Raw genomic sequence first — 27,689 nt, 5'->3', positions numbered from 1 at the left:
ACTGCGAGTTTTCGGCTCCTGAGTTTTCAGACCATTGTCCTTGTCATATTCAACTTGTCACTCCTCCTCCGTCTTTTGGAACGAGGCCTTTCAGGTTCTACAATCTTTTGATTAAGAATCCACGCTTCTTGGAGGTGGTTAAGGGAGCATGGGATCAGGCAGGCCAAAGGGCTTTCTCATTGAGGGACTTTTGTTTCAAAGTGAAAAGCTTGAAGAGGCCTATGAAAACTCTCCATCGTGATAACTATAGCGATATTGAGAAGCGGGTGCGCGAGGCAGAGCACAATCTCACATCAGCTCAGCTTATAGCGCTTGATAGCCCCACGTCTTTTAATCTGCAGATGGAGGCAGTGGCAAAGGATCTTTGGATTTCCTTGCGGCTTGCTGAGGAAAGCTTCTTCAGACAGCGTTCTAGAGTTAAATGGTTGGGAGAAGGTGACTTCAATACACCTTTCTACCATAACATGATGACTTTGAGGAATGCTTTAAACGCGGTCAAGCAGCTTCTCCGCGATGATGGGTCTTTTACTACCTCTCTTCAGGAGGTGCACGAGCTGGCTCTGGAATATTTTGAGGGTATTCTGTGTACTGTTCGGGGAACCTTTTGGCCAGACCTCCCAGATTTTCTTGAAGCAACAGTGCTGCGTAAATGCTCTTCCGTCGACAGGGCTGCATGTCTTCTTCCTTTCGGATCAGATTTGATCATGTCATGTCTTCAGAGAATGAAAAACAACAAGACTCCTGGGCCTGATGGTTTTCCTGTTGAATTTTTCAGAGCTGCTTGGTCTGTACTTGGGGAGGAATTCATTTCTTCAACGCTTGATTTTTTCAGGACCAGTTTTATGCCAACGTCTTTAAACTCTACTACCCTGGTTCTTCTTCCTAAGCGACCAGGGGCAAACACTATTAGAGAGTTTCGGCCTATTGCGTGTCTTAACACACAATACAAGCTGATCTCAAAGCTTCTCTCTGATCGGCTGAAATCCATTCTCCCGGCCATAGTGCTTCCTAACCAAACAGCTTTTGTCAAGGATAGGCTGATCTTGGAGAACATCTTGCTGGCCTCAGAGGTTTTAAATGGCTACCACAGGGACTCTGAGGTTCGGAAGATTACATTGAAGGTGGATATTGCGAAGGCATTTGATTCCGTACGCTGGGATTTTGTGCTAAGTACTCTTCAAGCCTATGACTTGCCTCAAACCTTCATCGGTTGGGTTAAAGCATGCATCTGCTCACCCTCCTTCACTCTCAGTATAAATGGAGTCTCATCTGGCTATTTCAAAGGAAAGACTGGTCTTCGTCAAGGGGATCCTGTCTCCAATCCTTTTTGTCATGATGATGCATATTCTGTCCCTTATGTTGAACAGAGCAGCGGAGTCAGGCTCGTTTGGGTATCATCATGGGTGTGCTGATCAGCAATTAACTCACCTATGTTTTGCCGACGACTTGCTCATATTCATAGAGGGGTCTGAGGCGTCTCTTCAAGGAGTTTTTGATGTCTTGTCAGATTTTGAAATGATGTCTGGTCTTGCAGTAAATGTGAGTAAAACAACTTTATTCTCTTCGGGGATTGAGGAGGCGGAGATTCAGCGTATTGCAACTCGATTTGGGTTGGCTCGATCGAATCTACCGGTTCGCTACCTTGGCACGCCCCTTTGCACAAAGAAGCTGTCCTTCTCAGATTGTGATCCGCTTCTGCTGCAGATCAAAAAGAAAATGAGCTCTTGGACTACTAGAGCTCTATCTATGGCAGGGAGACTTACCATGCTAACATCAGTTATCTCTGGCATCATTGGGTACTGGTCAAGCGCTTTTCTCCTTCCGAAGCGGGTCATGAAAGCTATCAACTCTTTATGCAGTTCCTTCTTATGGCATGGGACTATAGGGATTTCAACTGGCGCAAAAGTCGCTTAGAAAGTCCTGTGTACTCCTAAAAAAGAAGGCGGTTTGGGCATCCGGAATATTGAATTTTGGAGTGAAACTTGCGCCTTGAAACTGATCTGGATGCTCTACTTCAGGGCTGGGTCTATATGGGCTGCGTGGATAAGACAGAGATATTTGGACAAGGCTCCTTTTTGGTCTCTCAATGAGAAAAATTACTCTTATTCATGGATGTTCAGGAGGTTACTCAAGCTGCGATCCAAAGCTATAGAGTTCATTAGAATATCTATTGGAAATGGTGAAGCTACTTATTTCTGGTGGGATCCATGGACTCCATTCGGCTCTCTTTATAGCTACCTTGGTCAGGATGGTCCTACTCGCTTGGGTGTACCCTTATTTGCGCTGGTCTCTGATGTTTGGAATGGTAATTCTTGGTCTCTTCCTGAGGCAAGGTCAAACTGTCAGCTTGATTTATTGGCATTCCTTACTACGATATCTCCCACTGACATACCAGACTCGCCTTCTTGGATTGTCAATGGTCAGTCTCAGAATTTATTCATCTCTCGGTTGGTTGGGGAAGCCATTCGGCCGAATATTGCAGCAAAATCTTGGGCGCCTCTTATTTGGCACAAAGGTATCATTCCCCGTCATGCAACAACTACTTGGCTCTTTATTCTTGATAGGAATCCAACGCTTGATCGCCTACATTCTTGGGGTCTTGATGTGGAGACTACCTGTCTACTGTGTGGTCTTGACAATGAGTCAAGGAACCATCTCTTTTTCGAGTGCCATTTCTCATCTCAAGTGTGGTCGTTCATCTGTGCTCGTCTCAACATTTTCACTCCTCCTCATTCATGGAATGCGGTGCTGCTATGGTTGCCTTCTGCCTCACCAGAACGTGCTCTTAAAATTGCTTTGTTACAGGCTTGGCAGGCAACTGTCTATTGTCTGTGGCAAGAACGCAATGCCAGATTCCACTCCGGTCTCACGATCCCAGCTGCGGTTTTGGGTCGTAACATCCACCGCATTGTCTCTGACAAAGCCAATGCGTTGGTCTCTCTCGGTCACTCCCTAGGTCCTCCCCTCTTGCGAATTTGGAAACCTCCTTGATGTTGATTGGGTGTTTGTGGTTGTCAAAAACATTTAAGTTGTATTGCTTGCTTTGCCCATTAATGAAAATCCTTTAACAAAAAAAAAAAAAAAAAAAAAAAGTGATAGTTTTGATAATTATTCACGACAAGTATATCCAAACCATCCATAGATTAAATATACCAACAAAAGTTTATTATTCTGCTTTTAGCAAAATTTAAAGCTTATCTCTTCAATTTTGCTTCTTGCCAAAAATCTACACATGAATCAATATGTTCAAGCTCATGCATCTATATATACGTGTGTGTGTATACAAGCAAAACTTAAACTACAGCAACAACAACAACCAAAAATGATGTCCGAGAAGTTCCCTGATGTATTCACTTGGATTCAAAACATTCCACAAATCACCAAATGGAACACAACTTCTCTTTCCTTTTGCATTTGCCACTCAGCTTCGGGTTTCCCAAATTCCACCCTAGATCTCATAGCACAAAGAAACCCTAGTCCTAAAATCCCCACTTTCTCCATCATCGTCCAATCCAATAACCACCCTCCTTTGTATCTCTGGACCTCTAAACAAGAACTCAACATCAATCCAAACTCACCAAACCCTTTTGATGAACAAACAATCACCTCTCTCCTCGTTAGTTTTGTTGAATCTATCTTAACTTATACCTCAAATAGTTCCAATTGTTCAACCATCAAAGTCCCTAATCCTGATCCTTCGATGATCAACGGTCTTAAAGAAATCTTCAATACAGTGATTCTCACTCTCTCGTTCCTCGTTTGCGTCTATGAAGCTCCTTTGTATCTCCGTGAAAACTGCCTAAATACCCTCAGGAACCATTTGGTTACGTGTCATGCAAGGCAAGCAACGACATCTTTGATGAAGTTTCTAGGGTCTAATTTAGAAGAACAATGGATGAGATCGGTCAATCTAGCGATCACAAATTGGATCATCGAGCGTAAGGATACTCGGAGTGATTACAAGACCACAACAACTCCTCTGTTCTCTTACGCGTTCTCGGCTTATGGATTGTGGAAAGTACAGTTGTATTGTCCTATTGAAGCCATGGAAGTGGAGAGATCGAGCAACCCTACAGCTGATTCGAGATTGTTGTTCTCTCTCAAGTTTAATCAGCTGGAAGGTGTGATGCAGTTCAATCATAAAGTTGTAGTTAGAGACAAGTGGATCGATGTCATCGTGAAGATAGACAACATCAGGTACATACTAGTTTATTGTCTTAACTCTAAAAATGGCCTAAAAAGTTTTTGAAAATACAGTAAGGTAGCATTAAATTAATTAATTTTATGTTCACAAATAACAAACGAGAGAAAAAATCTTAAATAGCATTAATTAAAAGATAAAAATACATTTATTTACATATTTAATTTAGGTTTAGTGATAATAGCTTAAGATTTATTGTTTAAAGGATAAGATTAGGGTAAGATTAGGTTAAAGATTTTGGATGTAAAATAGTTTAATGTTTTTATAGAATGTTTTAGAGATTTTCTGTTTGAATATTATCTTTGTATTTTTTTTTACATTTTTGAATATTATCTTTGTAACAGTAACTAAAAATGTGCTATTAGATTTGTCCAAAGTTTTCGTTAATGAAACATTCGCGAGTGTCAGCAACTAATTTTGTGCATATACAGATTCGATGTAATAAAGCTTGTAAACGAGAGACTGATGTCGAGAAAAGGAGCAGGAGAACACGAGAAACACTTCCCATCAAGGATCTCTTTGCACATAACTCCCACTCTCCAAACCGACTTCATAAGCGTTTCGGTTAGCAAATCATCCAACAACCCGGGACGAGAATTCGAAGTCGAGAGGTCTATAGAAGGCTCCTTCGACCCACCAAACTCGTTAGGCCTAAGAGTAGCTGGACGAGAAGCCTCGACCATGACAATGACCCCATGGAAGTTCGAGCAGTCGGTGCTGGGATACACGGCGAATCTGAACTGGATCTTGTACGACAGCAGCGTTGGAGGAAGAGAGGTTTTCACGACGAAGCCTTCGAGGTTTTCGATAATGAGTCCGAGGTCTTGGTTCAAGGATAGGTACGCGAGGGCATATAGGTCATTTACGAGGAGAGGAGGAGTGATATTCGCAGGGGATGAGTATGGAGAGAGCGTGGTGTGGAAGATTGGTAAAGGCGCACTGGGGAGAAGGATGGAATGGGAGATTAAAGGGTCCATTTGGTTGACTTATTGGCCAAATAAGTATAAGACCTTTTACCATGAGACACGAAGGTTGGAGTTCACGCAGCTTCTTCATCTCACCATCGACTAACCACAACGATGTTATACGTTAGTTCTTTGTGATTACCATCTTTGTAATGAGATATTTTTCAATTTTAACCTTTGATGAAAAGAGATCAGTGAAAGCTAAAATGAAAGCTGGTTAAGGAACGAAGAAAAGATTTATGATAATTTCAAAGCTGGATTCAAACACATGGCAATCGACACCCTTCTAGTACAGACAATAACAAAGAGGCTAAAATATATATGGTAGGGTAGATTCATCAGGGTGTTGAAACCGGCATCTATCATCAAGCATGACACATCTAACATCGATCAAGACATCAATCATCTACGGTTTCATAAACAGCAGCAACAGCTACAATCTCAACATGGTTGTGCCATCTTCCCAAGTCAATTCTTTTCTCGAACAAGACTAGAAAAAATTCAAGACAAGCCATGTAATGAGGTTAGCAACTTGACACACCAAAAAAAAAGAAGATTCAACTTGACCAGAGTCTAGTAAAGATGTAATATCTCAAACATAATAATCTTGCACATAAGACAACTAAGGAAGTCTCAAGATACTAAACTCTGAAAGATCTCAGGAAACAAACACACAGTAGTAGTTTAGAGCACCTACGGAAATTCAACCAATACTACAGAGGATAGAAGTTCCCATGCTTGAAGATGAAACATCATCAATTCAAGCAAAACATGTTTGATACACACTCTCCTTCACAAGTATGCCGTCATTCCTGCAAGTGATATAACCAAACACATTTCAGAGATCAACTTTTCATTAGTGGTTTATATATAAAGCTATGGAAAGTCTTTATCCCACCTCCGCATTAGGAGATTGACTACGAGCTGTGTCCCGAGGAGATGGGGACCTATCATTGCTCTTCCTCTCAGGAGAAGCCTTTTCCATGGAAGGACTTCTTGGGCTACGGCTGCGGGGAACAGGAGTTAGAGACCTCTCTTTGCTTCGCCTTTCAGGAGAGGCTTTTAGTGGGGAGGCACTTCTAGGGCTGCGGCTGCTGCGGCGAGGGGGAGACGCACTGCATGTCATAAAGTCGGTGATCAGAATCAGTGTTACATAGCCTGGAGCAAAAACATTGGAAAAAAAAAAGTTCAAAAAAAAAAAAGGAAGAGACCTCAAGGAGCGACTGCGACTGCGTCTCTCATCATCATAACGGCCTCTGACTCTGCGTTTGTCATCTGGGCTGGCACTACGAGACCTACTGCGACGGCGGTAATCTCTATCCTTGTCATGATGCCTATCACGCCTTTCGTTGCTTCTACTTCTGCTCCTCTTCCTGTAGTCTCTTTCCCTGTAATCATCTCGGGACCTAGAAATTTATGTAGGAGATTATTTAGGCGTATACAGTTAGGATGAATTTTTTTTGCTCGATCAAGTAACAAAAAGTCAAAATCTGAGTCACAGTCACTTGAAAATAGAGGTAGAGAAGAAGAAACTCACCTCCTGCGGGGACTGCGGCTTCTCCTAGGACTACGGCGTCTATAAGGGCTACTGCTCCTTCGAGGACTACGGCTTCTTGACCTTCGTGACCTTGGAGGTGGTTCCACAACTCTTCCTTTGGAACTGAAATGATAATTACAAAACTAATCAAGATACAATTACATAACCACCTTTCCTTCATATAAGAAAGCAACATTGATTAAAAAAAAAACTTAAAACATGTATAAAACTTAAAACAAGCGTAAGAAACTTTTAACAATCAATACAAAAGGAAAGAAGAGCTTACATCTTCTCAGCATTAGGGCCATACTTTGCAAACTGAACAGTAATTTCTCTACCATCAACCTCTCGTCCTGAAACAAAAAGACATATAACCTTTTCATGAAACTGAACTCATCACCAAGTACACAAAAGGAAAAGATATTTGATATAGTTTACCATCAAGCCTTTCCACAGCTTTATGAGCTTCATCTTTATACTTATATCGAACAAACGCAAAACCACGCGAATCACCAGTCCTAAAAAAATCACATAAACAATACGGAGCTGATTCAATCACAGAAACCCTAATTTTCCACTGTATCAGTGGGAAAAAAACGAAATCAGACCTTCGATCTCTGGGGATGAAGATATCCACGACCTTGCCATACTTCGCGAATAGAGGATAGAGGTCATCTGCAGTCGTACCTAAACAAACACACAACAAAAACCCTAAATCTCTCATAGAAATGAACAGTGTTACAACGAGTTCGAGATAGATAAATAGAGAGAGATTACGGAAGGTGATGTTGAGGACGAGAAGAGAGTAGGTGTCGCTGATGTCCGGCGGACCTGACCTTCCGAAGTGCGACATGGTTTTACCGCCGGCGGAGAGAGTGGAGGATGGTAGGGGAGGGGGAGTGAGATTAGGTTTGTTGCGGCCTGTGGAGATAATGAAATCTACAAGAGACGGGCTACTTTTTTAAGGGCTGAGGCCCTATAACTTATTGCTAATTACCATTGTGCCCGTTCGGTTAGGAAAAAAAGTAGCTAGCGGTAAATAGAAAAGGGGAAATTACAATCCAATTGAATTGTAACGACATTGGTTCGTACCGGTTTAGTAACGATTGGTATAAAGAACGTGATTGTGTATGGAAAGAATTCAAATCAACTCAAAAAGGGATCGATTCTAGTGCGGTTTGATGATTCACAAACCAAAACCCTAACTCATTAGTCATTAGATATGTCATATGAGAGTTTTCTCAAAATTCCAACATCACATGTTGTCGGTTTGTAAGGGAAAGACATCATTATCAGGTCAAATGGAAAGCAAACCAAATCCAAATAAAATGAATATGCACCATAACCATTCTATTTTTTTATGATTCAGCTAGCGTGTTCTCGACTTTACTTTGATTCACTCGTTTGCGGAATGAAATATATTGGAAAACGAGTGAATCAAAGTCAAGTCAAGAAATATATTGGGACATATGTTTAACATGATTACCAAAAAAAAAAAAAAAATTGGGACATGTTACACGTCCTATACGGGGTTTTCAAAAGTCTCAATCAAACTTGGGTTGTGTGTTTAATAGAAAAAAGGGGGGTTTCAAAACAAAAAAAAAACTTGGGTTGTGTTGTACTTTACTGGTCAAGGTAGGGTCCACAATACACCACTCCTCCCTCTTATGGATCCTTCAGCTTTCTCATGGGGCAAATTAAAGCCCACAGAACACTTTAGAATAAGAAAAAACACAGCAAAAGTGATGTTGGATTACATATAAGTCAGAGTGATCAATCAAATCAGACATTTTTGTTTTTTTTTCCTTTTCTTTCAAAGAATCATATTCTGTTAGTATTATATTTGAAATATTGTTTGCGAATTGATTCACATAGCAACATGCAAGCGTAAGAATAACAGGATCTACGTACGTGGACAAATACACATTCTACATGTCTTTTCAGTAGATAGCTACGAATATACACAACTCTAATATAAAAACTCATCACTCACATGCATTTGACGTAGCAGAAAAAGCACAAAGAGAAAACAAATATCAGTCATGTCTAGCCGAAGAGAAATACGGTGCCGTTGTGGTAGATGGATGTGGGCTCAACCTGGGGTTAGTTCCATCCAATGCTCAACCTGCCATTCTGTCACGCAGCTCTCCTCCCTCGTGGACATAGCGCGTGGTGCGAACCGCGTGCTTCAAGGGCTTCAACAGCTGCGCAGACAACACAAACAACAGCAACCGCAGCATCAGCAACAAATAATGGCTCAACAGCCACCACCACCACCGAGGCTGCTCGAGCCTCTTCCTTCCCCGTTTGGGAAGAAGAGAGCTGTTTTATGCGGTTTGGACTATAAGGGCAAAAGCTATAGCTTGAAAGGTTGCATCAGTGATGCAAAGTCCATGAGATCTTTCTTGGTTCAGCAAATGGGTTTCCCTATTGACTCTATTCTCATGCTCACAGGTTGTTTTTACTTCTCTAAAGCCACTTTTATTACTAGAAGTTATTAACTCAACCGGAAAAGATCATGGTCATTGTATTGAGAATGACCGTTAGACTAAACTAATACTCCCTCATTTTTTAATATAAAGATCATGGTCATTGTATTGAGAATGACCGTTAAGACTATATCTATTTGTGTCAACTTTAAAATATACGAAAAATGAGCTAATCTAATTATCTAAAAATATCATTTGTCTAAAATAATCATAAAAAAAATTAAATTCTATATACATATTTCAAATCAAAATAATAATTTAAAGTTAATTTATATCAAAAATATTTAAAATATACATATATTTAAAATTTTATTTTTACTAAAATATTTTTCAATAACCATAAGTAAAAAAATGTTTCAAAATTTATAAGGAAAATACAATACAAAGTCAAATTTCATAAACCAACTTAAATTATGATTTTTATATTTCACATTAAAAATACAAATTCAAATTTCATATACCAACTTAAATTATGATTTTTATATTTCACATTAAATCTATATTATTAAAACTGAAATACAAATTAGGTTTGTTTTATAAACGTAGATAACAATTTTAAAAAGATGTTTGTTTGGAAATTTGGATAGCAGTTTTAAAAATAAGTTTGTTTTGAAACATGAATATCAATTTTTAAAAATAGGTTTGTTTGAAAACATAAATAGTAGTGTAAAAAGGATATAATATTATTTGGAAATATATATAGCAGTATATTAAGAAAAGAATGAATTTATGTTATTAAAAAAATTGGAAATAAATTATATTATGAGAAACTATCTATTTGTGTTAACTTTAAAATATATAAAAATGAACCAATCTAATTATTTTAAAATATCATATGTCTAAAATAATCATAAAACAAAATCTAAACTTATATACCTATTTAAAATCAAAATAATAATTTAAAGTTGATTTATATCAAAATTGATTTAAAATATACATATATTCAAAATTTTTAGTTTTACTAAAATATTTTCCAATAACCATTATTAAAAAATGTTTTCAATATATGATTATTGAAAATATAATATATGTGATTATTTATATGATGGTACGTATAAAATACTATTAATTATATGTTTGATGTGTTTTTAAAGGAAAAAAATAGATTGTGAATTAGGGGTGCGCGTTCGGGTACCCATTCGGGTTTGGTTTAAGTCTGTTTGGGTTTTGGGTTTCCGGGATTAAAGATTTCAGTTCCATTTCGATATTTCTAAATTTTGGTTCGGATTCGTTTCAGATATTTGCGGGTTTGTTCAGGTTCGGATAACCCTTCTAAATTCATTATATATTTTAAATTTCTCAAAATATATAACAAAATAATATATTACAGATAAATTTGAGTAACATATATCAGAACACCCCAACTTCACATATAAATTAGTTTGATTTAAATATTTAGATAGAGAATCAATAATTATGTTAAGTATTTGGGTGATTTGAGTACACTTTAACTATTTTAGATATTTACATTTGACTATTTATATATATTCTCAATTTTTTAAACCAACTTATAAGTACCATATATATTCCGGATGTTTTATACACTAAGTCTAAAAAATAATATATATATATATATATATATATATATATATATATATCTATTTCAAATACATTTAGGTATCTGGAATACTTCGGTTCAGATCAGATTCGGTTTCAGTTCTCTAAATACCAAATTTTGATATTTAATCAATTTCGATTCGAGTTTTGTATTTCTTTTTGGATCGGGGTCGGTTTGACTTTTTAGATTCGGATTTTTGCATGGATGTGCGGATCAAAATATAGTTAGTGTTATTTAACTAATGATAATATATATTCTATTTTATTATTGATTAAATTATGGTTAGATAAACAATTAGTCATGTTTTTGTTTAGAAAATTTAAGAAATTAATTATTTCCATTGAATTCTTGGTGATGATTGTTTGTTGTTGTTGTTGCAGAAGATGAAGCCAGTCCGCAGAGAATACCAACGAAGAAAAACATTAGAAAGGCGATGCGATGGTTAGTTGAAGGAAACAGAGCAAGGGACTCCCTTGTGTTCCATTACTCTGGTCATGGATCTCAGCAGAAGGACTACGATGGAGACGAGGTCGATGGTCAAGACGAAGCTTTGTGCCCTTTAGACCATGAGACCGAAGGAAAAATCATAGATGATGAGATCAACAAGATACTCGTGAGGCCGCTCGTCCATGGAGCTAAGCTTCACGCTGTCATCGACGCATGTAACAGCGGGACTGTCCTTGATTTACCCTCTGTTTGCAGGATGGAGAGGTACTCTAAAAAAAACATATCAGTTCATTTTCTACCTGACCGAATCTGAGAATAATCCTTTGTGTGTGTGTGTGTAAATGAAAAAACCAGGAATGGTTATTATGAGTGGGAACGTCAAACATCAGGGAGAACTTACAAAGGAACAAATGGTGGAACAGCTATTTGTTTCAGTGCTTGTGATGATCATGAAGCCAGTGGTTACACTCCTGTATTCACGGGAAAAAACGCAGGAGCCATGACTTATAGCTTCATAAAGGCGGTGAAAACAGCTGGAACAGTACCAACGTACGGTCACCTGCTTAACCACATGTGCTCTGCGATACGAGAGGCTCAGTCTCGCCTCGCCAGTGATGGGCACTACACAAACCCTGATGAGACCCCGGTATGTAATTTTAAAAACTTGTAGTGTGTATCAGATACTTTGCATTATTCTCTGAATGATTGGATATTTTCCTTCCTGAGTTGTTGCTGTTGCAGGTGCCACTTCTAACATCATCTGAGGTATTCGATATATATGCTACAAAGTTTGTGCTCTGAAGGCTGTCAGTCACCTATTCTGCAAATAAACTACTACGCATACACATCTTCTTTATCTATATGTATAAATCATGTAATGATATGTCTGCAGCATACTTGCCAAAGCTGTAACAAGTATCTTTCTTTAAATAATTAAAGCTATGAAACTATTGAGGCTCCCATGATTAGTTAGATAAACTGAATATGAAACGAAGATGGGTGGAGAAATATCTATATATGATTAAATGGTATGGTTGTAAAAGGAGGAATTACACAGTAAGAACACTATATTTTTCTCTCGAGAGCAAACAACACAGAATATCCACATCCGATTCCAAAACAGTAAAGTTTTTTGTTCTCTGGCGATTTGACCCTGCAACTGTGCATCATGTAGTACTGCTGAACTTTTTGAGGATCAGAAGCTGAGCTTCTTCCACAAGATTTTTCACTACCTCTCCAGCCGGTAAAATCTCTTTGATAAGGCCTACGCTTTGACCTGCATACATCGCCATGCTCTCTAAGTCACCCGTTGTTGTCATGTTTGGTACAGTTCCTGCAAATCGTCTTATCTCCTTTTCCTGCAATGTGACATTCCCTTGTTTCATCAGTACAAGACCATAGAGGAAACCTTATTAAAAAGGAAACTCACGACGCCATGTATGGTGGAACGTCCAATAATAGGTTGGTTAACTTCACTCTCATCGGCAGAAAGAGATCTCCAGTCATCGAAGAAAGGCGTCTGCAGAACACGTTGTGGCGCACCAGGCCACCTTGCTCGCCCAAAGATATCTGTGTACTCGGTTTTCTCATATTCGACCAACTTCCTTTTGTATATTGGGTGTGCGTAGCTCTCATGGGTCGCTACAAACCTAAAAACAAAACCAACTCCTTTAACTCAACTCAAACAAACTCATATATAAGCATGTGGAAAAAGAAGAAGAACACACACAAATACCTTGTGCCAAGACAGACACCTTGAGCACCAAGCGACAAAGCTGCAACGTAACCACGTGCGTCAACAATTCCTCCAGCAGCGATAACCGGAATATCGCATTCCCCAACCAGATCAACTACTCTTGGCAACAATGAAAAGAGACCATCCTGGAAGAAGAAGAATGATGATAATGATAATGATAATGATAATGATAAAATATCAAACAATTAAAATAAAGAGTTATGCAACAAACTATAAAAAGCTAGGCTTTACCTTCCCACTAACATGCCCTCCTGCTTCATGCCCTTGAACAATAATTGCGTCTACTCCTACATCAAAAGCCTTTCTAGCTTCTTCAACACTCCCCACCTTAAAAAAAATGTAACTAAGCATCAAACTTGCTCATACTATTAGAGACAGAGTATCCGCATTTGGGAGAGAAATCTAATTAATATATAAAATAAATGGATCAATCGCTTATTACTAATTGGTTTTAGGTTAAAACACCACCTATTTTATATATTAATGTAAGGATCGATGAGCCAACTTTGGGCGGGAAAACCAAGACTCTTTTATATTAATCTCTGCACTTTTTACCTGAGGAAAAACTTTGACTCCAGCACGGTGAGCATCATCCACAAGCTCCTTAGAACATTCACCCCAGTAAAGCTGCAACACAGCAACCTTCTCTTCCAAGATTGTCTTAACGTTGAGCTCATGAGGAAACGCAAGAACAACACCGATCCCAAATGGTTTGTCAGTCAACGTCTTCGTCTTCCTGATCATCTCTCTCACGTAATCAGGACACTCCTGATTACCAATTCACATAACCAAAACAAACATTATATTAATCAGTTAAGCCATGGAAATAAAAACAAAGTGAGTGTTTAATCTAATTACCCAATCAGGACATCGGAGAAGACCGATCCCTCCGGCGTTAGCCACGGCGGCTACAAGCTCCGGACGGGAGATATCTGGTCCTAGTGGCGCCTGAACTATTCCGTATTCGAAACCTAGAATCCCTTTCAAAGCCATAATAAGTGTTTTATCTCTCTCGGTGTGTGATCTTTATCTTCGTCTCCTTTTTGTAGTAAATACAAGAGTCGTAATCGAAATTGCCTTCGATTCTTTTTTTAAATAGTCTTTTATCGTAAGGGATGACGAACACGTTGCGAAGCTTTCGTCATACTACATCATCACACCCTCAAGCGAGTACTATATTTCACTTTGGCATTGTTTCATCTTTGATCGTCTTCTTCCTTGTGCTTAAGAAACTTTACCAGAACAACTGATAGTTAAAAGATACTCATACTAGGCTTTTTAATTAAATTATCTGGGCTTGTATTAAACAGGCCCATTATGTTCTTCGAATACAGCCCAATTGTACCGAACAGACGATTACAAAAAAGAAAAATCAATTGGAGAGATGCGAATCTGGTTTTTTAAAAGTCAAACGTCGATGGATTAATTTTAGATTTGACTATTGCCTAACTTTTGTAAATTTCGTCACGATAAATCGGGAAGATTCCAAGAAAGTTGACTCCTAAAGTAAGGGATAAGGTGATGATGAATATGACGTGATGATAATTGAGTATGGTCGTATTATATGGCCGATACATGTAAGGGGGTTGGTCTTGTGACCACATCAACCACGAAAAAGTGGTCGGTCGATGCACGGCACGATAATCTCGAAGTTCGTCACATTTTTATTGATTAATAAAGGCTAACTAATCCTTACTTCAATTTTAAAATATCAACTTTGTTGATGTTGACACCAAGAAAAATAAATACTTCGCTGATTTTTATTTGTTTCTTCTTGGAGGATGGTAATACAACAAGCAAGATTTGATGCAACAGAATGGGTGACAAATATGATCAGTCTACAACCTCTACCCAACAAAACAACAATACAATGAGTACAACAACACATACCTTGGACAAGACCACCAGAAGGTTGTCTAAAATGTTATGTGGATGGATCTTATCAGGCTCGGACATTACTAAGTAAGGCTGGATGGGTCTTTCGAGATTCTTTAGGTTACTATCGTGGAGCAGGACAAGCTGTTGGAACAAAAATACAGAGTGATTTGGAAAGCGAATTACATGCAATTATCATGGCAATGCAACATGCATGGTGTAAAGTAATTATAGAGAGTGATAGTAAGAAGGCTATTGATATACTAAATGACAAGTTACTTCACTTTGATGTGTATAATTGGAAGCCATAGATTAGGTGGTGGCAACAGAAGTTTGATTAAATTGAGTTTGTGTGGATAAACCGAGATGGAAATCGAGTGGCAGACAGACCGGCTAAGCAAGGACTTCAACAAAATCTCTCGCACCGGTTTCATCTTTATATTCCTATGTTTATTACTCATGATTTGCACCATGACTTTGTAAACTCATATTAAAAGCTAATAAAGTAGACTGTTATAAAAAACAACGATAGTGACACATATTATATTACTAGGATATAGTCTACATGATATTCTTGCCTTTTTTCTTTTGGTTTTGATAGTGCTGATCATTGGTGCTGATATTTGTTTGTATCAACCACTTGTCGAAAAATCATCACCAATAATATATATTCATCATGGTTACGTACGTGGGTTTAAGCTACGCAACCAGAACCACCATTTTGATTCCAAGTGATAGTAAGCAATGTTCTTTTTTTTTGTTTTTTGAACATTTAGTAAGCAATGTTATTTTTTTAATATTCAATCAAGATGTCGCGAATGATTGATTGGTACATAATAAAGAAAAATACGTCGGGTTGAGTTATATGAAAATCAAAAAGAAAGTGGCTTTATCTTTTGAAAATGTTCATATAGATCCAAATTCAGATTTGAAGTTATTATGCTTAATTTTTGCTTTGTCGTTTTCACTATCGAGCATGCCAATACCGTACGAACAAGTAAATAATTGCTTCAACCAATAGACAGATAAAACTAAGTAATTATAACCATGACTTGTACAGTCTAATACAGTAGCTTGTTTGTTTTATAAACACGGTCTCTGTATAACTGTATTACTACACTACTTCAAATCAAAAACCAAGAAACTCATTTTGATGTCATATCAGAAGATGGATAAATAAATATAGCTAGTTAGAAATGACCAAACATATATTTAATTTTAGTTTGATAGTTTATGTTAATGTTGTCATCGTTGTATTTGCAAACTACTAATAGTTTAGGCTATGGTTCGTTCCGTGGAACATCATTTCAATGCGATTCGATACTTATCTTAAACATGTGTCGATGTGTTATAATACTAATCACATAAAATGAAAAGGGAAATACAGTATTACAAAACACGATGAGCCAAAGGGCGTAAGTCGGCCTACAAAATCTCACCATATATAAGGCCAAAACCCTTTCATAAAGTCAAATTTAGGAACTAGAGGGGAATGTTCATTGTAACATTCGTGACTATTTAATATTTATAGAATTATGAAACGAAATAATACTATCGAGTCGGCCAACTTTGTTGACTAATCCCCGTAAATAGGGCAGTTATTAGTATCCTTCTTTTAAGGATTTATTATCATCGTTTAAATATCGTATATGATCATGCATATATACATATATAGACACTGATATAGAAAAATAAATACTTCGAAATATACAAATAGAGTTCACATCTTATATTAAACTATTATTAGTATATGACATAGCAAGTAGGATACGTTTCGGGTCAGATCAAAGTGCCTCCTAGCACACTATGCAGTCCAGTCTAACTATTTTCCACTTTCATGAAATTTGAAGTTTTTTTGGTTCTTGTAGATTTGACAATGTATAGCAATTGCAATAAATGAGTGTGAATTTGATCGTTTGAGACGGCCTACCGAGACATGTCTTGTAATTAGGACAGCATCAACATCTCGGAAAATAGTACACGTACAACACAAATCGTGTTAAGAAGAGATGACATGGCACGATATGAAAGGACAATCGTGTTGTGTCCACTCTCTTTTTCACCAATGTTTTTGTCGCTTCCCGTGCCGACTACGCAAGTTATCATCCGCACGTGAAACTTCTTTACCTTCTGAAAAAAACTCTCTTATTTGAACCATTTTCTTTGATTTGATTGATTAGATATTTCTTTATTGTGTTCAGTGTCTATTTATAGGTTTGTCATAAGTGTGATTTCATCCAATCCTCGTTAAGCATTGTTAAAAGTACAGTAGTCTTGTGAAAACTATATCTAATACTCGTGATACCAGTCATATGTATTTATCTTAATCCAGTGCCATAAACAAAAAAAGGTTGAGATGATGGCTACAAGAAATGTACTGGTTCTCTTGTGACTTTTGAACGTCGGCCAAAAAAAAAGAGCTTTGTATATCGTATTATTCAGCTCAACTTTTATATTAATGGTGATAAGAAATGTAACCACCCTCTCATCTCTTCTTTAAAATACTCAGTCCTATGATATGAGTTTGGTATACGAAGTTACTATGGCTGTAACTGGTTATCAATTGTAGGAATATCATGAATAAATGGAATTGAAAAAAATGGGATGTAGAAAAATAGAATGAGGGAGGTTATGGAATAAAAAAACAAAATTTCATTCCACTCATTCATGAGTTTTTTTAACCATGAACAAATTATAACTACGTTCCATTGTATTCCATGCATTCCATAAGAAATCAATGGAATGAGATTTTTGTTTTGTTCCACTCAAATGGTAATTTTTTATGGAATCTACAGGAATAAGTCATTCCATATAATTCCATTCCAAAATCTTATAATCCATTTACACCCTATGAATTTTAATGTAGATTTGAAACATATCCAGTTGTAACCGAGCATACGTGTTTTTCATTTGTCATGCACTTACGTAGCTGGTATTGTGTTTTCAAATGTAAGAAGAAAGTTTATTCAAACAAAATGTAAGGAAGTTATATGGCACGATGTATCGTGTGAAAATTAGTTTGATTTCACGTAACTGGAGAAGGATGAAAATTTTCACGTGGCAAATGCAGTCGTAAAGCCAGAGCTAAGTGGATTGCTTCGAATCCTATTGCTCTGGAGTACTTCTGACACGTGACGTAGCTTTATCTTTTTTTTTTGGTAAAAAACGTAGCTTTATCTTATTTCTTTCTTTTAGATTTTTGTAAGAGAAAGTACTTAAAACATGGGACCCGAAAAATTCAGCTATATCGTAGATCACGTCCAACATAAAGCCGAAGATCTAACGGCTGTGAGATTATCCTCGTTTATAAATCTAACTCAAAACATTGATACTCTGAATCTGATACCCCTATTTTGAGCTCCACTATGGAAAAAAATCTTATTTATAAACTTATAGATCTGGTGTGCATAATTATATATGAATATTTTTGCATCCCATCTACTTATATGGAGTATATATTTAAATCTCTTCAACAATATTCCAGATTGTGAGCTTTTTGTTAAACAAATCAAAGAGAGCATTTCAAAATAAAGTTAAAGCTAAAGGTGAAAAAAACAAGGGAAGAGTGTGGCCTACAGATTTAAAAAGGCAATAATGGACTGTAAGGGCGTGGTTCGTACGCATCGTAGAAACGTATCTAAACCCTAGATACACGACTGACGACTACTCAAGTGCACCGTATATTTCTATACATACACCTGAACCATACATTGTATAGAATTTATATATTTATACTGTGCGTAAGTAAATACGTATGGCTATGTGGTCCTCTCAGTAACCAAAGGTAGACCCGAAGAGGGACCTCCCCCCAAGTAAAACGATCATCACACGGTATCAGGTCCCTTGTACCTTTCTCGAATTCAATGGCGCCCTTGATGTCCAAAGGAACCTCCCCTAGATAAATTAATCCATAATAGTACTAAGAACACAATAAGCTTTAAACTACATTTTAGAATCAAATATTGAAACACGTAATGACTTCTTCTAGAGCGGCTAAACAATCACTGTTCAATGTATTTGCGTATTGATCGTTTGGCATGGCCCATAACGCGAGGAGTGGGAAAAAGAACAAGGTATCGAGAATACTGTTTTTGCATATGTAATTGTTGGCATGTTGATTTTGCTAAAGGAAAACAACTAAATAATTTATATATTTGTACTTGACATTGTATCATAATAATATTAAAACTCGAAACTGGTTTTTGACTAGAAGTACGTGCTGAATGAATGTGTCTTTGGTATTAAAATCAGATCAACTAACAATATTTTACAAATTTACCCAGTTTATCTAATTAAAAACTACATTGTAATACTAGCAGCTTGAGCGGTATTTCTTACAGAAGTTCTTCTGTTCTTGCATTAAAATTAGAGTGGGTTTTCGCATTTAAACTATACTCAGGTTTGTATTTATAAATATAAACACTAAAAGTTTCAATAGGAGTAATTCTGGGACAATATATGACAGCATATGACATTAGACTTTTTTTTTCTAACACAATGACATTAGACTTAAAAGAAATTATGAGATGAACGAAAAATTATCCAAACAATTCAACTTTTCTTTGCTTTTATTTCTTCAAGATTCATAGATATATTCATACAAATGTGCAAGAACAGTCTGTCTCTCAGTATGGCATATGCCGTATGGCATAAGATCTAAGTTAAAACTATATTTTTAAAGAACAATTGATAACAATTTTATCGGCTAAGCATCACTTAAATTAAATACACGTTATGGAGACTACCACGTCACACAAAGAGAACCTCACAGGCTGTCAAACACCCCTTCTCTACCATTCACATACACCCACGTGGCACTTTATGATATGGACACCTTTGCTACTACAGCTGTCGTACTCGTCTCCTATTTCAAAAAAGAAAAAAAACTTGGTATAAATACCTCTGTATCACACATTACATCCTATAAACTCAAAACAAAACAAAACCCTCTGTCCTAATCTTACTGTCTCCTTCTCAATGGCTTATAATTACCGTTTTGCCATCTTCCTCGCCTTCCTCTCCGCCACCGCCGGTCTTTCCGCCGCCGCGTTGGTCGAGGAGCAGCCGCTTGTTCTGAAATACCACAACGGCGCTCTCTTGAAAGGAAACGTCACCGTTAATCTCATCTGGTACGGAAAGTTCACACCCATCCAACGGTCGGTGATCGTCGACTTCATCCGCTCCCTCAACTCAAAAGACGCCGCCGCGTCCTCCGCCTCCGCCGCTCCTTCCGTCGCGTCGTGGTGGAAGACGACGGAGAAGTACAAAGGCGGATCCTCAACGCTCGTCGTCGGGAAACAGCTTCTCCTCGAGAACTATCCCCTCGGAAAGTCCCTCAAGAACCCTTACCTCCGCTCTCTGTCCACCAAACTTAACGGCGGTCTCCGTTCCATCACCGTCGTCTTGACGGCGAAAGACGTTACCGTCGACGGGTTCTGTATGAACCGATGCGGGACCCACGGAACCTCCGTCTCCAAGCCCCGTCGCGCCGCTAACGGCGCCGCTTACGTCTGGGTCGGGAACTCCGAGACGATGTGCCCGGGTTACTGCGCGTGGCCGTTTCACCAGCCGATCTACGGACCGCAAACGCCGCCGTTAGTTGCGCCTAACGGTGACGTCGGAGTTGACGGAATGATCATAAACCTCGCTACACTCCTAGCTAACACGGTCACGAATCCGTTTAACAACGGATACTACCAGGGCCCGCCGACTGCACCGCTCGAGGCTGTCTCAGCTTGTACTGGCATATTCGGGTCGGGTTCTTACCCGGGTTATGCGGGTCAGGTCCTCGTTGACAAAACAACCGGGTCTAGTTACAATGCACGTGGACTCGCCGGAAGGAGATATCTCTTGCCGGCGATGTGGGATCCACAGACCTCAACGTGCAAGACTCTTGTCTGAACCAAGTGATGTTGATGTGGCACGTCGCATAGTACCGAGAGCAATGATGGAGATCTTTGGATGACATCTGTAGTCAGAACATGTTGCACGCGCGAGCGCGTGGTGGTGCATTCTCTCGGGTTTGGGTTGTGGATAGAGTTCTCTGCTTTTGTTGGTTTGTTGTGACGTGTAAAGTATGTTGCTCGGGAATGTGAAGATGTATATGCATATAAATAATAAAAAATCATTTTGCTTCAACTTCCTAGTAAACCATTTAAGATTAATAATGAAGCTGATTACTAGTACTAATTAGTTTATTTAAAGGAATCTGACTTTCTTGTACTAGTGGGGAAGATAAAGAACTTATATTAAACTCGATGATTAAGTGGATAACCATACAGATGAAGACGGGAGTATAGTGTACGTAGCTCTCGGTGATGTTGGGGGCTTAAGAGACCAATGTTATTGCTTAGTACATACTCGTTTCGTAGAAGGGAGTAAAAGTTTTGACGATAATGTACAATAAGGTATTACTTGCACTTATAAATCTTACACTTGTTAGTTATAAACGATCTCAAAACATTACGAGGGCAAACAAGTAGGTGTAAGTTATGAGAGGGAGTAAAACTTCTACAGTAAGATGAGAGCTAACGTAACCGATATAAAAACTTCTCAAGAGTTTCAGTTTTAGTGATTTAGTTATTTTAACTCCTGAATATGGTTAGTGGGTTTGGTGAGGTTCTCCATTGCTTCCCTTTATGCCAAAAGAAAGTTGAAACATTTACGTATCACAAAAGCTTCTCAGATTATATTCCAGGTAAATTGTATCTGCATTAGATATGCATTTGAATGTTTCATATGCAATTTTGAACCGATAGTCCATTATATGTTAACTTATGTTTCAATAGTATAATACAAAACTTGAATTAAGCTGAAGTGGATCCGGACTTTACGGCTACAAGCTAGTGTGAGGATAATGTTAATCTAAAAAGTTGCTTTATTATGGGGTTGCGAGACGACACATGAAAAGCTTTGTAAACAAGACTGGCGGTTTAGTAATTAACAAAGGAGGAACAGTGTATGACAGGATAATATCGTGGAAATTGGCGAAAGCATGCAATTTTTCACAAGAGTGTTGCGTTTATAACTTTATATGATTTTTCTCAAAGTTTTTATTGAAACCGAAAATTTGTCATTAGAAAACTCACGTTTACGAGTATCCTATATATTTTTTTTATTACATATTATCAAATTACGTATTACCTGAAACAGTTCTGTCTTAGAAAAAGTGCTGGGATATTGTTTAGTAAATTACATAAGAGAATGGTCCCCCAACCAAGTTGGTTTTATTTTACGATTGAATTCAATTATTCAAACTAAAAATATCAAGGCTTTTTTTTTACCTCGGGGGTGTAAGAAGCTTTCTATTAAAGTATGGGCAAAGCCAGAAAGTTTTTAGTCTTTTAGATTGACTATATGGTATTAGTTTCATTTCACCTATTGGGTTAGTAGCATATGTTTGTGTATCTATGTTTCGTTCTTTCTTAAGCCTTTGGATGTATCATGTAAATGTCTTGCATGCTGCTGAAATTTGAAAGTCCTCGTAGTTTTATACTATCAACCAAGGGAATCACTAAATATTTTAGTGAAACACTTTAGCCATGTTTTTACAACTCCACTAGTTTCTTGTATATGTATGGTTTTGAATTATGATATTATAGATGCTGTGAAAGTGGCTATGATGTCAAATAGATACGGTGTAAGAAAAGGGAAAATGTAATCATGGTCAACAGGCGTAGCTGGGTCTTCAACATCCCTTTTGGGCTTTTTTGTATGAACCTACGTAAATAAAAAGAGTCTACGGGCCCAAATTAAAATTAGACCCGAACTTGATAACCGACTCGCTAAGTCGGTACCAATCACACTTCAAAGCCCAACTTTCCATTTTTTTTGATCTGCATGTTTATAAAATCCCTAGTTCTCTCTTCTTGTTCTCGCGCTCAACTTTCTCCACCTTCATTATTCACAGACGATTTTCGATAATCGGTGAGTTCTTGTTCTGTTTTCATCTGATCATCTTCTTTTTCGCTTTGTTTATACTATTCTCTCAATTTCTAAGCTCCTCTTGCAGTAGTTTGTTGTTGGAGAAAAGCTTCGTTTGAGTAGTAACCTACCATGGCGGATATAAATCATGAGATCGCTAAGACTCAAGAGGAGAGACGGAGGTTAGAATCAGACCTCGCTGCTTCTTCTTCCCTCACGTCTGTCAATTTCGATCGAGATCTCTACGGAGGTAACGAACGTGACGATTCCTACTCGAAATCCATCGCACCCAACGATGATGAGGAGGATCCCAACCTCGACACCAAAGGCTATCTTGTTGCTCAACGTCTTGCGTCTTACACCGCTCCCAAGTCTATCCTCAACGACTTGGCTCGTCTTCAAGATGATGACGACGACGAAGACGGTGGAGGATTCAAGCCGAGGCAGACTATTGCGGAACGCGAGGGTGAGTACCGGAACAGGAGGCTTAATCGTGTTCTCTCTCCGGATAGAGTCGATCCGTTTGCTATGGGAGAGAAGACGCCTGATCCGAGCGTTAGAACTTATAGCGATCATATGAGGGAGACGGCTGTGCAGAGGGAGAGGGAAGAGACTCTGAGGCTTGTTGCAAAGAAGAAGAAGGAAGCAGAAGAAGAAGCTTCCAAGAAGAGGAAAAAGTGTGATCACAACGAAGGAGACGGTGGTGGCGCAAAGAAAGCTAAAGCATCAGCGTCGGATTGGGATGTAGCTGATTCAACTCCAGGGAGAGTCTCTACTGGAACAAGGAGCAGGAACAGATGGGACGATCCCACGCCTGGTCGTGTGACTGATTCTGATGCAACACCAGGTGGTGGTGTTACTCCCGGTGCAACGACGCCTACGCCGAAGCGTCAACGTTCTAGGTGGGACGAGACACCAGCCACTATGGGGAGTGCTACACCTATGGCTGGAGTGACTCCTGCTGCTTTTTACGCCCCTGGTGTCACTCCATTCGGTGGGATTGATATGGCTACTCCAACTCCGAGTCGGATTAATCTGGGTGGTGCTATGACTCCTGATCAGTACAATCAGGCGAGGTGGGAGAAGGATATTGAAGAGAGAAACAAACCATTGAGTGATGAAGAGCTTGACGCCATGTTTCCTACAGCAGGATACAAGGTTTTGGCCCAGCCTGCTTCTTATGTTCCCATCCGATCCCCTGCTAGGAAGGCTCTAGGAACCCCGACGCCCATGACAACTCCTGGCTACGTTATTCCTGAGGAAAACCGCAGGCAGCAGTTTGATGTTCCCCAGGAAGTTCCTGGTGGCCTGCCGTTTATGAAACCAGAGGATTATCAGTATTTCGCAGCGTTGTTGAATGAAGAGAACGAAGAAGAACTGTCTCCTGACGAGCAGAAAGAACGCAAGATAATGAAACTGTTGTTGAAGGTTAAAAACGGAACCCCTGCACAGAGGAAAACAGCTTTGAGGCAGCTTACTGATAAGGCTCGTGAGCTTGGCGCTGGTCCTTTGTTTAATAAAATTTTGCCCTTGCTCATGCAACCCACTTTGGAAGATCAGGAGAGGCATCTTTTGGTGAAAGTGATTGATAGGATTCTTTACAAACTTGATGAGCTTGTAAGGCCTTTCGTCCACAAAATTCTTGTTGTTATCGAGCCTCTGTTGATCGACGACGATTACTATGCTCGTGCAGAAGGGAGAGAAATTATTTCAAACCTTAGCAAAGCAGCTGGTTTAGCCACTATGATTTCAGCTATGCGTCCGGATATTGATAACGCTGATGAATATGTGAGGAACACAACAGCTAGGGCTTTCGCTGTGGTTGCTTCTGCTCTTGGAATCCATGCGCTCTTGCCGTTCCTGAAAGCTGTTTGCCAGAGTAAGAGGTCATGGCAGGCGAGACACACTGGAATTAAGATTGTGCAGCAGATTGCGATACTAATTGGCTGTGCCGTTTTGCCTCACTTGAGTTCTCTAGTAGGACTTGTCGAACACGGTCTCAGTGATGAAAACCTGAAGGTGAGGACTATTACGTCTTTGTCACTGGCTGCTCTCGCCGAGGCTTCTGCTCCTTATGGTATTGAGAGCTTCGACTCTGTTCTTATACCTCTGTGTAAAGGTATTAGGTCTCACCGCGGCAAAGTCTTGGCTGCGTTCTTGAAGGCGATTGGTTCTATCATCCCCTTGATGGAAGCTGGGCATGTGAGATACTATACAAAAGAAGCGATGCTGATCTTGGTTAGGGAGTTTCAGTCTCCTGATGAGGAGATGAAGAAGATTGTCCTCAAGGTGGTGAAACAGTGTGTAAGTACTGAAGGTGTTGAAGCGGATTACATCCGCAGCGATGTTCTGCCTGACTTTTTCAAACATTTATGGGTTAAGAGAATGGCTCTGGAAAAAAGAAACTATAAGTCGCTTGTTGAAACTACTGTTGAGATTGCGAACAAGGTTGGTGTTGTAGATATCGTGGAAAGATTGGTTAATGGACTTAAAGATGGGAGTGAGATGTACCGGCGTATGGTTATGGAAGCCATTGACAAGGTTGTCACAAACTTGGGAGCATCAGATATTGAGGGGAGATTGGAGGAGCTGCTCATAGATGGCATTCTTTATGCGTTCCAAGAACAGACAAGCGACGATGCTAATTTGATGCTTAATGGATTCGGTGCTGTAGTGAATGGACTTGGTCAGCGAGTAAAGCCTTACCTTCCTCAGATCTGTGGTACCATCAAGTGGCGGTTAACCTCCAAGAGTGCAAAGGTAAGAGAGCAAGCGGCTGATCTCATCTCTAGGATTGCTGTTGTTATGAAGCAATGTGGAGAGGAACAGTTGATGGGACATCTCGGTGTTGTCTTGTACGAGTATCTCGGAGAAGAGTTTCCTGAAGTCTTGGGATCGGTTCTTGGAGCTTTAAAGGCTATCGTCAATGTGATTGGTATGACAAAGATGACGCCTCCTATTAAGGATCTGCTTCCAAGACTGACTCCGATTTTGAAGAACAGACACGAGAAAGTGCAAGAGAATTGCATCGACCTTGTTGGTAGGATTGCTGATCGTGGTGCTGAGTTTGTTCCAGCAAGAGAGTGGATGAGAATATGTTTCGAGCTTCTTGAAATGCTCAAAGCTCATAAGAAAGGTATTCGCCGTGCCACTGTCAACACTTTCGGGTACATAGCCAAAGCCATTGGACCACAAGACGTGCTAGCCACGTTACTGAACAATCTCAGAGTCCAAGAACGCCAGAACCGTGTTTGCACCACTGTCGCGATCGCCATAGTCGCTGAAACATGCTCTCCGTTTACCGTATTACCCGCGTTGTTGAACGAGTACCGTGTTCAAGAGCTCAACGTCCAAAACGGTGTCCTGAAATCCCTCTCTTTCCTCTTCGAGTACATTGGAGAAATGGGCAAGGATTACATATACGCAGTCACGCCCTTGCTCGAAGACGCTCTCATGGACAGAGATTTGGTTCACAGACAAACCGCGGCTTCAGCGGTGAAACACATAGCTCTAGGTGTAGCTGGTCTGGGTTGTGAAGACGCTTTGATTCACCTGCTTAACTTGATCTGGCCCAATATTTTCGAAACATCTCCTCATGTCATCAACGCTGTGATGGAAGCCATTGAAGCAATGAGAGTTGCATTAGGTCCAACAGTTATACTGAACTATTGCTTGCAAGGTTTGTTTCATCCGGCTCGAAAAGTCCGTGAAGTCTATTGGAAGATATACAATACGCTTTACATTGGTGCTCAAGACACGCTTGTTGCTGCTTACCCGGTCCTTGGGGATGAGCAGATCAATGTTTATAGCCGACCCGAGTTATCTATGTTCGTCTGAAGGCAAAGATAAGACATTCTCCTTACACCTCAAGTCTCCTTATTAGTTGTCAGTAGGCTTTGTTGCAAACGTCTCGTTGTCATTATTGACTTTTAAATTCATTTCATTGTAATGCAGGAAATAACGTTGACGCTTCAATGGCTCCTTATTATTTTTCCAAATTTTCTCTTTGACGAAGCAATTATTTTCTGTGTTAAATGTATCATTGTTTTAGTAGTTTCTTGTTTGTTACGGTACTAACAAAATGAAAGTGATATAGAGAGTTAATTGGAGGGTTAACGTGTTTTTGGTGAGGAAAAATACCCTCGAAACCAAATGATGAACAAAAAGAGTTTGAACCGTAGTTACAAGCAGCTTCTGCTGATTTCAATAACTGAGTTATCAGTAAAGACCGAAAAACTTCCACCAGAAAGTTCCAACTACTCCCCAGATGATGGCATTAATGGTTGCCATCACGAATCCAATCTTGAATACATCAGGTAGATCTACATAACCCGCTGCCAAAAAGATAGAATTACAAAAGTTAAAAGACACTATTAACATAAAAGAGAAAGGGATACTCTTTGTTCTTAAGATACCTCCATAGTAGACAGCGGCTTGACCGCTACTGTAATGAGTCAAAGCACCAAAATGAGTTAAAACATTGCTGCAAAGTCAGATGCTCAAGAACAGGCACCCTTCTCTCGTGTCAACTACTAATAACAACAAGTGATCCAACACTAATAACCAAGCACAATGTTTTTGTTCCGACATCAAAGTTAGCACAATGTTTTTGTTCCGACATCAAAGTTCCAGAGACAGGAAATGACAAGTCAACACATCAATAAAAAGGCACACAGACCAGGAACAAACCTGAAACTGAGACTGGATCAGATACAACCCAAGTTTCCTGGAAGAAGAATCACCAGGTTTACTTCCGGCAGAGAGCGACAAGGACTCGATGATGGGCAAGAAAATGCCACCGGCTCTAGCCGTGGTGCTGGGCATTTCAGGAGCCATAAGAAAGCCCTAGAGTGCTCTTCCCCAGCTATTTGACGAAGTAAGTAGCGATCCTATTGCCGAGACCCGTCTTGACGAACCCGCGAGCGAAGAAGAAGGAGA

The 27,689-nt window shown here is 39.2% G+C and overlaps 7 protein-coding genes across 8 annotated transcripts; 5 read left to right on the top strand and 2 right to left on the bottom strand.

Annotated features, from left to right (window-relative positions):
• The first annotated feature begins 1,518 nt into the window (after positions 1 to 1,518).
• On the top strand, positions 1,519 to 2,991 carry LOC108858819 (uncharacterized). Its single transcript, XM_018632687.1, has 2 exons — positions 1,519 to 1,796; positions 2,121 to 2,991. The coding sequence occupies exons 1-2, from the start codon at positions 1,519 to 1,521 to the stop codon at positions 2,989 to 2,991; spliced, it is 1,149 nt and encodes a 382-aa protein (XP_018488189.1).
• Positions 2,992 to 3,188: 197 nt separating this feature from the next.
• LOC108832935 (uncharacterized) lies at positions 3,189 to 5,435 on the top strand. Its single transcript, XM_018606387.2, has 2 exons — positions 3,189 to 4,197; positions 4,633 to 5,435. Exons 1-2 carry the CDS (start codon positions 3,233 to 3,235, stop codon positions 5,270 to 5,272), a joined length of 1,605 nt encoding a protein of 534 aa, XP_018461889.2. The 5' UTR covers positions 3,189 to 3,232; the 3' UTR covers positions 5,273 to 5,435.
• On the bottom strand, positions 5,389 to 7,643 carry LOC108832934 (serine/arginine-rich splicing factor SC35). Of its 2 annotated transcripts, XR_001946593.2 has the most exons (9): positions 7,481 to 7,643; positions 7,312 to 7,390; positions 7,142 to 7,221; positions 6,990 to 7,056; positions 6,704 to 6,826; positions 6,378 to 6,572; positions 6,065 to 6,281; positions 5,864 to 5,978; positions 5,389 to 5,656 (listed from the first exon to the last, which is right to left on the bottom strand). XR_001946593.2 is itself a non-coding variant. In XM_018606386.2 (8 exons), exons 1-8 carry the CDS (start codon positions 7,554 to 7,556, stop codon positions 5,973 to 5,975), a joined length of 843 nt encoding a protein of 280 aa, XP_018461888.1. In that variant the 5' UTR covers positions 7,557 to 7,643; the 3' UTR covers positions 5,713 to 5,972. The 2 variants fall into 2 exon arrangements, 1 of the variants encoding a protein (XP_018461888.1); XM_018606386.2 differs by lacking the exon at positions 5,389 to 5,656 and having other exon boundaries at positions 5,713 to 5,978.
• Positions 7,644 to 8,710: 1,067 nt separating this feature from the next.
• Positions 8,711 to 12,147, top strand: LOC108856263 (metacaspase-3). Its single transcript, XM_057010647.1, has 4 exons — positions 8,711 to 9,157; positions 11,131 to 11,461; positions 11,552 to 11,843; positions 11,939 to 12,147. The coding sequence occupies exons 1-4, from the start codon at positions 8,746 to 8,748 to the stop codon at positions 11,996 to 11,998; spliced, it is 1,095 nt and encodes a 364-aa protein (XP_056866627.1). The 5' UTR covers positions 8,711 to 8,745; the 3' UTR covers positions 11,999 to 12,147.
• Positions 12,148 to 12,193: 46 nt separating this feature from the next.
• LOC108832936 (uncharacterized) lies at positions 12,194 to 14,174 on the bottom strand. Its single transcript, XM_018606388.2, has 6 exons — positions 13,812 to 14,174; positions 13,509 to 13,721; positions 13,185 to 13,280; positions 12,933 to 13,078; positions 12,627 to 12,846; positions 12,194 to 12,555 (listed from the first exon to the last, which is right to left on the bottom strand). The coding sequence occupies exons 1-6, from the start codon at positions 13,944 to 13,946 to the stop codon at positions 12,364 to 12,366; spliced, it is 1,002 nt and encodes a 333-aa protein (XP_018461890.2). The 5' UTR covers positions 13,947 to 14,174; the 3' UTR covers positions 12,194 to 12,363.
• Positions 14,175 to 19,739: 5,565 nt separating this feature from the next.
• On the top strand, positions 19,740 to 20,966 carry LOC108832940 (protein EXORDIUM-like 2). The gene has a single exon (XM_018606391.2). The coding sequence runs from the start codon at positions 19,806 to 19,808 to the stop codon at positions 20,727 to 20,729; it is 924 nt and encodes a 307-aa protein (XP_018461893.2). The 5' UTR covers positions 19,740 to 19,805; the 3' UTR covers positions 20,730 to 20,966.
• Positions 20,967 to 22,721: 1,755 nt separating this feature from the next.
• Positions 22,722 to 26,904, top strand: LOC108832938 (uncharacterized). The gene has a single exon (XM_057010662.1). It carries the CDS (start codon positions 22,884 to 22,886, stop codon positions 26,586 to 26,588), a length of 3,705 nt encoding a protein of 1,234 aa, XP_056866642.1. The 5' UTR covers positions 22,722 to 22,883; the 3' UTR covers positions 26,589 to 26,904.
• Positions 26,905 to 27,689: the final 785 nt, after the last annotated feature.

This window comes from Raphanus sativus, chromosome 5, assembly GCF_000801105.2.
Source record: "Raphanus sativus cultivar WK10039 chromosome 5, ASM80110v3, whole genome shotgun sequence".
NCBI classification, from domain to species: domain Eukaryota; kingdom Viridiplantae; phylum Streptophyta; class Magnoliopsida; order Brassicales; family Brassicaceae; genus Raphanus; species Raphanus sativus.
This window is presented reverse-complemented; position numbering and strand designations above follow the sequence as displayed.